Below are 11,206 nucleotides of genomic sequence, written 5' to 3' on the forward strand. Positions count from 1 at the left end.
AACACACATCCACCAGACACAGAAATACATTGTCTGCACTGAAAAAGCCATTAGAAACTTAAAAAAAAAAAGCACAAAAACCCCAACAAAGAAACAAACAAAAAAAAGCCCCTTGAAATAATTATTTAATGTGTTATATTGAAGCACAGGAAACTGAATTATTTTGGTTTCCCCCTGTTAATACTCTTCTGTTTCTGCTATGTCTTTTTCATATCATAACAGTCTAAAATGAAAACAGTCCAAAACTGAATGAAGTGTTTCAATTTCTTGAAATGAAACATTGCTTTATAGACCCCAAGTGGAATTTTAAAGTTTTATCATAGGATACATCCACAGTTTTCATTTGTCATAGCCTATGCCTGTTCTTGATGGAATTGCCAGGGATAAAGAGACAATTGCAAGTCAGTTCTGCACACTTAACTTACGTGAGGGCAGCACACTCTTCCCCAAACAGCAATGTAGTGCGAAGAATTTAGAGCACAATAGTCTGGCCTTCTACAATCATCTTTTTCTGCAAGTAAATCAAAGCATATAGGCGTAAATCTGAAGAATAAGTGAAATAAAGAATTTGAAGAAAGCCTATTCAAAGCATCTCCAAGCCACATTCTGTGGTCTTCCTCTGTGTAGTATCCAACTGAAAAACAAACAGAAAAGGTAACCAGATATGTTGTTTTCCACTCAGGGTCCTCCAGGTGAGGTAATCCAGCCGCTGCCAATCCAGGCACCCAAAAAGACAAGAAGATCTCCTGATTATATGTTATCTGATGCTGGTGATAATATTCTGGATTATTCCGATGGCATGGAAGAGATCTTTGGTTCATTGAATTCGCTGAAGCAAGACATTGAGCATATGAAGTATCCAATGGGCACTCAGAATAACCCAGCCCGAACTTGCAAAGACTTGCAGCTCTGCCACCCAGACTTCCCAGATGGTATGTTAATATTGCATGACAAAGACAAACAAGGCTGAAGTTATGATCTGCTAAGATATTTTGGCAGAATAATTAATTATTGGTAGGTGGTTAATATCATTGCTCAATAAATACAGTCTCATTAAATCCATTTTTGCAGGTATAAAAGTTTATAAAATGTAAACAAGAGATATTGTCTCGGTAAAAACCCAAATTCTTTAAATACATAACCTGATCTGATTTTAGATTTAAAAGTGCTAAATAAAAAACAGTTATTGTTTTGAAAAGTGGGCCTTGCATTTCCAGAACTATCCAGACAGGAGAGGGATGGAAGACTGATGCTATGTAGATCAATGGAAAGTAAAATCACAAATGTCAGCATGTTGGGATAGCTAATAGCTTCTTTTAAAAGAAACGAGAATTATTTTAGTAGGTGTATACTTCAGCTTAGCATAATAATAAAAAATTTAAAAAGAGATTTATTATTGATTATGACTCTCAAAAAATTTACTATTCTTTTACCCTTAGAAACAATAATTTGTTCTACTGCATGACCACTGTTATATACCATTCAGCAAATAGACTTGCATGTTTCTCTGATACCATTTAATGCTACTAAGTACTAGCTTAATAAAATGCAGAGTAGCATGAACAAGACACTGTGTTCTGAAGAACTGCCTCGATTTAATTATTCTTTGTTGTTTTCTTCTTTATTTTATAATTGAGTTTACCCCTCTGAAAAGGTTTAAATGAAAGCCAACCTTCACTGAGTTTTCATCCTTTCATATTTTTTTTCAGTTGCAATGGATATTTTTCCCAGTTCAAAGCAATATTTTTCTAGTTTTAAATTGGAGGAAAAATAGATTTTGACAGTTAATAATATTTTATTGCTTTCACTCTAGATAGATAAAAACAGATGGTTGCCTTGAGGAGCAGTTAAGCAGTGTATGTGCTATATGAAAAGTACATATTTTACGATTCAGTACCTCCATATTAATGAATGTTTTTTTATAGAACACATTCACCTTCGTCACTTACCAGTGTTTGCTTATTATTTGGAGCTTTCTTCATATCAAAGTAATCTTATTTTGGTTAAAATAAATGTAAATGCATTCATTAAAATATAGACTTCCCCAGGGACAAGACTTACAGGTAGGAAAGACTGTTTTCAATAAATACAGCCTGAATCAGCAGAATTTTAAAACACCATAAATGCTTTGTCTATGCCCTGTATTCAGAAGACAGAACTGGTGAAAGGATTTGTCATGCCTCTTCGAAACCTCCACTATTTGCTTGAAACTGGATTAGATTAGAACAGTGGTGTCAAAAAATCATTTGCTGTCCTGCTGTGAAATTAGCTGGAGATACGGACCCACATCACAGAAAACATCATTATAATTAGAATGGTAGATTTTTTAAAAGCACTGATTTTTAATGGACCTTGGATTGACTGCGGCTCTCTTTCATCCTCAGCCTTCATTCACCCTAGCATTGTAGGGCCTGAATTCTCAGTCATGCCAGTCCCGTAGGACTGATGAAACTATGGGAAGCCTCATGCAAGTTTTTTAACTGTCTTTACCACTATGTCCCCTAACCAAGCATTGGTTAAGGTCTTTTTATCAACTAAAGCAGCCTGAAGTTTCACTAGTGTTGCAGCTTCATAACCCAGTAGTAAAAAACATCTTTTCTGGAGGTTTATCTCTCAATGGAAGCTTTAGGTACTTGTGCCAGCTACAACTTCACCAAGCTCTGTGAGACCACCCTTTTATGTAGATAGGTATGCAAAATTGCTCCAGATTTTGCTCTCTGTCCTAAACTATAGCTTATTTCTGCCTAAGGCTGCCTCTGCTCTGGTTTTGAGAGTGCCATCACCACAGGCACAAATTATTCTTCTAGCTGAAATACTGAAATGGCCAAATTGTTGAGACCTGTGATGTATGCTTCACACATAATGTCCTTCCTCCTCTAGACTGAGGTCTCTGCAGTTCCTCCAAAACCTCTGCAGTATCCTGCAAGAGAGTCATGGTTTGAAGTAAAATTAGACAAAAACAAAAGGACGCAGATGAAAATAGACTTTGATCCTGGTGTTATCTTTCATAAACAACAACAATAGCAACAAATCACAAGGCAAAAAAAAGTTGCTGTCTCATCATTTGGATAAAATAACTTTGCTACAAACTTTGGGGGACCATTAGGTAGTAGTAAAACCTGGATCTTCCAAATACCATTTCTACTATATAAGGCAAATATTTTCTCACTTGTTTTAGGGGAATATTGGATTGATCCTAACCAGGGCTGTTCTGGAGACTCTTTCAAAGTATACTGCAATTTCACAGCAGGTGGGGAAACTTGCATCTACCCAGATAAGAAATCTGAAGGAGTAAGTACCAAGCTGTGTTTTCAGTTGGCTGTTGACAGATCCTACTACGCTGTTGCAATGTTGAACTAAACAGGATAATTACACTGTCATATTTCCATACATCTGTCTTGCTGATTAACAAACAGCATTTTCACTCTTTTGCTTAGATAGGGAATCTATGCACCTGCTTGCTAACCTTCCACTGCATTTCAGAATGCAACATAGCTGTGCAGCCAGTTAAAGTGCATAATGTAGCATTTGTCACCTAAAAGCTAAACTCTTACTGTGTTTCTCTTGTGGGTTCATTTATATCTATTCATTTATACCTATGCAGAGTAGATGTAAAATACTAAGTATTAATAGTGTCCTCACTCATTGTTATAAATTACCTCTGATGGGGCATATGGTGTAGAGGAAGGCTTTCTAAAAGCTTGCCTAAATGAGAGAGATCTATCAGCATCAACACCAGTGAAAACTCTAATTTAGACACTCTTCACAGGAACAATTTATACCAGCAGTTTACCTGAATCTTACAGATGACAACAGTCTCCCTTAAATAGAACTAGCTCTCTTTATAAGCTATCACCTTGGATTGCATTTAAAGTCACTAATTTGAAGGCATTCTATACAAGAAAAACATCCTATTTTAGAGCTATAAAGAGGCTGAGATCTCGGAGAGAAGAACCATTCTTTACTATCTGATGTGAGATTTGTCCCAGGTAATGTAAAACCTTCATATCTGTTAACACATGTTTTAAATACTTCTGTCTCTGCTGTTTTACCACACAGGTTAGAATTTCATCATGGCCAAAGGAGAATCCAGGATCTTGGTTTAGTGAATTTAAGCGAGGCAAACTTGTAAGTTGTCACTGCAACATAACAGTTATTCACAAATCAAGTACGTGTTATCAGCGATCAACAGGTCCTGAGGAATTTTATAAAGATTTAGATAATGAAAAGACTTCTCAAGCCCCAGCCTTTTTGACCTAAATATCAGAGCAGCTACATGGCCTCTTGCCACTAGACAGCAGGAGCCTGCTCTGAATTATCCCACAATGATCCCAATGGTCACCTGCACAGCTGATGGTGAGATCTGGCTTCTCACAGACCACACATCACCACTGAACCTTAGTAAAGCAGCTGGAGCACAGATCCCCTGACCCATTCTAGGTAACTGGAAATACACTGAGTATGCAAAGATGAGACTGCAGGCTGACATATCACAGAATCACAGAATCAGAGAATGTTAGGGATTGGAAGGGACCTCGAAAGATCATCTAGTCCAATCCCCCTGCCGGAGCAGGATTGCCTAGACCATATCACACAGGAACGCGTCCAGGCGGGTTTTGAATGTCTCCAGAGAAGGAGACTCCACAACCTCTCTGGGCAGCCCGTTCCAGTGTTCGGTCACCCTCACCGTAAAGAAGTTTTTCCTCATATTTAAGTGGAACCTCCTGTGTTCCAGCTTGCACCCATTGCCCCTTGTCCTGTCAAGGGATGTCACTGAGAAGAGCCTGGCTCCATCCTCTTGACACTTGCCCTTTACATATTTAAAAACATTAATGAGGTCACCCCTCAGTCTCCTCTTCTCCAAGCTAAAGAGACCCAGCTCCCTCAGCCTCTCCTCATAAGGGAGATGTTCCACTCCCTTAATCATCTTCGTGGCTCTGCGCTGGACTCTCTCTAGCAGTTCCCTGTCCTTCTTGAACTGAGGGGCCCAGAACTGGACACAATACTCCAGATGCGGCCTCAGCAGGGCAGAGTAGAGGGGGAGGAGAACCTCTCTTGACCTGCTGACCACACCCCTTCTAATACACCCCAGGATGCCGTTGGCCTTCTTGGCCACAAGGGCACACTGCTGGCTCATGGTCATCCTGTTGTCCACTAGGACCCCCAGGTCCCTTTCCCCTACGCTGGTCTCCAACAGCTCTGTCCCCAACTTGTACTGCTACATGGGGTTGTTCTTGCCCAGATGCAGGACTCTACACTTGCCCTTGTTATATTTCATTAAATTTCTCCCCGCCCAACTCTCCAGCCTGTCCAGGTCTCTCTGAATGGCTGCGCAGCCTTCCGGCACATCAGCCACTCCTCCCAGTTTTGTGTCATCAGCGAACTTGCTGACAGCGCACTCTATTCCCTCATCCAAGTCATTAATGAATATATTGAATAGAACTGGTCCCAGTACCGACCCTTGCGGGACTCCGCTAGACACAGACCTCCAACTGGACTCAGTCCCGTTGACCACCACTCTCTGGCTTCTTTCCTTCAGCCAGTTCACAATCCACCTCACTACCCGATCATCCAGACCACACTTCCCCAGTTTAGCTGCGAGGATGCTGTGGGAGACCGTGTCAAACGCTTTACTGAAATCGAGATAGACCACATCCACAGCTTTACCATCATCTATCCACCGGGTAACATCCTCATAAAAGGCTATCAAGTTGGTTGAGCAAGACTTCCCGTTGGTGAAGCCATGCTGAGTGCCCCTAATGATCCCCCTATCCTTGATGTGCCTAGAGACAGCACCAAGGACAAGTTGTTCCATCACCTTTCCGGGGATGGAGGTGAGGCTGACTGGTCTATAGTTACCCGGGTCCTCCTTCTTGCCCTTTTTGAAGACTGGAGTGACATTCGCTTTCTGATTAATTATAAAGTGACATAACTTTATAATTAACTAAAAACAGATTCCCAAAGAGATTCTGCTGTTTTACACTATATGGTAGGAGTAATTCTCTGTCTTTCCCATTAGAATGAAGCTAAAATGTGTAGCTTTTCATCTTAAATATATTGCTACAACATGAAAATCTATTTACTGAGTCATAGCTTTATTGAACTTTAAAACTCCATAAAATGTTACATGTTGGCTGATTTTTTATTAAGGACAGTTATGTGGTTCTTTTGTCAACAATAATTTTGGTTTGCATTTTAACAAAGGAAATATAAATATTCACTTAACTACTTATATTTTCCAGCTTTCCTATTTGGATGTTGAAGGCAATTCCATTAATATGGTCCAAATGACATTCCTTAAACTACTGAGTGCCTCTGCCAGACAAAATTTCACTTACAACTGTCATCAGTCCGTAGCTTGGCATGATGCATCATCTGACAGCTATGACAAAGCGCTAAGGTTCTTAGGATCAAATGATGAAGAAATGTCTTATGACAACAATCCTTACATCAAAGCTCTTCACGACGGCTGTGCAGTAAGTAGAGGCTCAGAAGAGTCTTTATGAAACCAACCCTTCAATTAAAGTAGAAATCAAATTTATTTTTTCACAGCTTTCTTCTGAGAAAAGCTTTCTAAACACTTTATTTTTAATAGACTGCTTTTCCGTAGATTTTTAACTACAGTACACTAGTCCCTTATTTAATTTTCATATATGTGCAAAAAAAAAAATAAAAAAAACCCAAACAAACAAAAAAAAACAAACCGCCAAACCATAAGCCAAGCAACAGAAATGGAACAAACCTGGCATGGATACAGGCTGTCAGCACCAATGTGCTGAAACTAGACTATCTGCTAGTATGAGCACAGTACAGGAGAACAGAAGCCCAAAAGCATAATCAGGGGAGGCAGCCCATCAGCAGGATATATTTATACTCAAAATCAAGGCATACACAGACAGAATATTTAGTAAATACAGTAAAAACACATATGAACTAAGCCACATGTATGTACCCAAACATAGTGAATTAATTGCATAGTTTGATATATGACTTTGTATTTCCTTTTCTCATTTTTTGGTCGTCAAAGCCAGGCAAAGCTTGCGGATTGCACCTTTCAGAATCCTCTCTTAGCTTGGCTAAAATCCCTGGAGCTGTCAAAACATGCATCAGCTCTCTGACCACCTCTCCAGCAGGGTCTTTGTAGACATAGCAAGTTACCTCTTTTCAGAAACAGAATGGTTTGTACTGAACACTTTGAAACAAAGACATCAAAGGAGCAAGTGACAGTTGAAGCCTCATTAATTATTTGGGGTTTTGATATGGGAGCATTTTGTAGGCAGTTCCTGAGAAGTCAGTAACAGAGAATCAGAGATCTGAAAGTGCCAGGACACACACCTGGCTCTGAGACAGAGGCAGCTCAGGTGGATGCAGAGTCTCCTCCCCTCAGTAATGCAATTCTAATACATAACTGCTTCATGTCAGCCTTTCTGTATGTCCTGTATATTTATTTTGCTTTTGTTATCCACAGTGTGTGAGTGTAGAGCTCCAGAGAGCTGGAAGCGATTTAGGGTGTAACTCCATCACTAAACTGAGAACACTCAGATCTACCAACTTGGATGCTCATCTAAACTCAAGACCCTGGCATAGCTGAAAGGGGTCTCAGCAAGATATAAGAGACCATCTGAATGAAGTGCAGTCCTGATAACTAACATGATGACTTGGCTGGATGATATTTAGAGGAGGTAGAGAGCCTTTGTTAGGAAGTAAGGGTGTGCCTTCAAACCTGGTTTCTAAGTGCATCAGCTGGCAGTCCCCTGTCAGACTACTATTCAATTACACGTCCAAAAAGCTGCTGTAATATTTTGTGAGATGGTTACAGTGTTTCTTCTTAGAAGTGAATCTTTCTTCTGTCTTTCAGAACTAATTAGTGATTTCTTCACAAGGAAGACATGCACACTGCTATGAGAACGCCATTACTATTTATTAAATAGCATAGATGTGAACTCAGAATTCTCTAAGAAACATTAAATGTATTAGGTAATTTTTCATTTGTAGGCCTATTTTAGTAAGTCAAAAAGCTATGGGCCTATCTCTTTCTAAAATCAAAACCATTCCATGTCACATATTTAAAATGAAATCCTAAGAAAACATAAACTTTAGAACTTGTAATATCTGGTGCATGAGGGGGCAATAATTTAAAAATTCTACACTTCAGAGACAACCTATGAAGATCTACAGCACACGCTTACTGCTCTGTAACCATGTTTGCTTTTTTTTTTTGCTTCTTTTTTAACAGACAAGAAAGGGCTATGCAAAGACGGTGATCGAAATCAACACACCCAAAATAGACCAAGTGCCTATAGTTGATGTAATGATCAATGACTTTGGTGATCAGAACCAGAAGTTTGGATTTGAGGTCGGTCCTGTCTGCTTCCTTGGTTAAGCTTAAGACAAAATCAGATCAACAAAATTCTGCACTTTGGTGCTACCAACCCACTTCATGCCACATGCAAGTTTTGAATAAGGATGGCATAGAAAATATGTCTTGCTGTGTATGTATGTCTTACCTAGAAAGTAATTGTTGCCCTTGTAGGGCCAGAATCACATGACTTAAACTTATTTTGCAAAGGTGCTGTGGCACAGACAGACAACATAGGGCTCATTTTAGGAACACCCCCCTTTGGATTCCTTTGGTGCTGTAAAAAAAACGAACAACATGGTGCTCCTTCCATTACAACAAAGAGGTGTTAAGAAAGTGTTTAATGAACTGTAATTATTCTATGTACAGTACTATACTGTTATTTCTCTGTCCATTTCCAAAACTTGCATGTGTCTCTGAATTGCATCTGGCTCTTATTTTATAATTACAAAACTACATTGTCAATACTGTGTATGTATTCTGAAAAAATAAAGCTGTAATTGCCAGTGAAGCCAATTCTATTTCTGATTAATAATAAAATCTCTTTGTATATATTGTTGTTGAAGAGCTTTGTTATTTGAAGTCGCCAACAAAACTTAAGGTGGCAAAACTGGAAGATCGCGAGCAGCACACTCAAACAACTCTTTTCTGCTGGTATCACTCTGTGATGATGAATTTCAATAATGAAAGCACCTTCAAAGGTGCTGTGTTCCATGGTGCTATACCTCAGACTTTTTATTTTCTTTTCTAATTCCACAATTTCATAAGATACCTGTATATACCTAAAATAAACAAGTTTATATTTTTGGGTGGGGAAAATATGTAAGAAAAAAAAACAACTTCTGTGCAAGAGATCTGTTAAAAATCTGTGTGAAATACATTAGTCATGTAGCTTTCCTTTTTTTTTTTAATCTCATCTGAATTTGTTTCCATTGTCTTATTTGGTCTGCATAAATATTAAAACTGGATTCTAAACAGTTATTTATGGGTTTTTGCAGTGTTTACTTAAACTTTTATGTAAGCAAAGATGGACGTTTACTTCCTGAACTGGACACTAAAAGTTCCACCGGGTGGTCCTATACAATATTTGCCCATCCCATTAATAGAATTATTTTTTCCTGTTACTTCACCTGACGGCCAGGGATGCAATATGTCTAGGTCATGTGATTCTACATAGTTGCTAAGCAACATAGGAGGGGACTGCTTCCTACAGAGCTGTCTTTCACCCAAACTGTTACTATTGGCTATTCAAATCTCACCAAAACCAAGCTGGTTTGGCCTTCCCTCTGAACATTTTATTCAGGTAGTTGGAAGTAGAAATTACATTTTAGCTTTACAACACAAATCCTTTTGTAATTATTTTTCATAATATATGTAAGACTTGAAAAGAAATGTTTGTTTCTATTTCTTATAAATTGTTAAATTAAATAGTACTAGTTTCTGCTGGCTCATTTCCAACTGGTATTTTCTTATGCACGTTATACATGTAAAAGTGAGATTTCAAAAGTCAACCTCTTACTGTTCATATTTTATTTTTGAACCAAAGTTTGTAACTGTCACCTCAAAGAGGAAAATACAATTTTTATTAATAAAATCAAGTCTTGTCTACCTGGATTGGTCATTCTCTTTTTTCAATGTCTAAAACTCACCCACTGTTATTACTGTAACTTCACTCTGCTTCCAGACCATCCAGTCTCAAAAAAAAGTAATCTTACTACATGTCCTGGCAAGCACTGGGCAACAGCACTGGGAAGGAAAGTGTTAACAGAAAAGATGCTGATCTGGCCATTGGCAGTATGCAGCAAGGCTGATAAGTTCACATTCAGTTTGTATGGATTTGTAGCTGCAGCAGTCCACATACCACTATCAAACCCAAAACAAACCCGATACTCTTTCCCCAGCGCCACTCTCTTACAACCAACAATGTCTGGGTGCTTCACAATCTCGTGCTTAGACTCGTAGGATCCCACAAGGTAGGCAAATGACCCTATTGATTGATGGAAATTGGAAGACAAGAACTATGCCAAGACCTAGAAACTACTGGAACACAAAATTTCTACTACCTTGTTTCAGATAGTGGAACCAGAACTGGTGATGGGTCCAAGCTAGAGACATGACATATGTCACCTGGGGCCTCCTCCAAAACGGTTTATATTTTTTAATCTGCTAACCGTTCTTTATGAACTCTGGTTATGTCCATGATAGCTGTGAAAGCAGCTCCAATAAGTTTGGCAGAGGAGCAGCTACTTTCTGCTGCTCAATTGGGCTAGGTTAAGTTAGGTGCTGAGCTGTTCAACCCTATCTAAAAAAAAACATGCTTCTGGGTCAGGTGCTTTAGGGTGATCTGAGTAAAAAAATAAAGATGGTTGTGATTTGGCAGTCAGGAGAACAGTGTTTCTAAGAGTGCAATGGTGTATGCAAGAAGCAAACAAACCCAAATCTTTTCCAGAATTAGTCAAAGTATCTTGACAAGGTTCATCTTAACAACATCCCAAAGGAGGAAATGAACGTGAGTCTTCTACACTTCTCAGGCAAGGACCTATCAGTTCTATTCTTCAGCCCTTCTTAAGGCCTTAGCCAGGTACCTTACTATTTATCCTTGTCATGAAAGCAACTCGCCACCGCTAGTTATTCTAACTCCTCTCTGTCCGTTCGGTGTCATTGTGCTGTTCTTGTTCTCTCAAAGTTTCTGATTAAAGGGGAAAAATTGCTGCTATATATTCTTGTCTTCAAGCAAAAATTATGCTATTTGTTTTTCCCTCAACGGACATCTCATATTAGCAGTGCTTAAAAAACAAACGAACAGAAAGAGCACTCTTCAGAACAGAAAGAAATTTCACATCAAAA

The 11,206-nt window shown here is 38.9% G+C and overlaps 1 protein-coding gene across 4 annotated transcripts in view; it reads left to right on the top strand.

Annotated features, from left to right (window-relative positions):
• Positions 1 to 8,383, top strand: part of COL11A1 (collagen type XI alpha 1 chain) — a 161,581-nt gene extending 153,198 nt beyond the window's left edge. For all 4 annotated transcript variants that reach the window (XM_068405734.1, XM_068405736.1, XM_068405733.1 and 1 more), the window contains 5 exons: positions 683 to 932; positions 3,179 to 3,291; positions 4,060 to 4,128; positions 6,243 to 6,476; positions 8,237 to 8,383. In XM_068405734.1, coding sequence (XP_068261835.1) covers positions 683 to 932; positions 3,179 to 3,291; positions 4,060 to 4,128; positions 6,243 to 6,476; positions 8,237 to 8,383 — 813 coding nt within the window. The remainder of the gene's footprint in view (positions 1 to 682; positions 933 to 3,178; positions 3,292 to 4,059; positions 4,129 to 6,242; positions 6,477 to 8,236) is intronic.
• Positions 8,384 to 11,206: the final 2,823 nt, after the last annotated feature.

Source organism: Nyctibius grandis, chromosome 8, assembly GCF_013368605.1.
Source record: "Nyctibius grandis isolate bNycGra1 chromosome 8, bNycGra1.pri, whole genome shotgun sequence".
Classification (NCBI taxonomy): domain Eukaryota; kingdom Metazoa; phylum Chordata; class Aves; order Nyctibiiformes; family Nyctibiidae; genus Nyctibius; species Nyctibius grandis.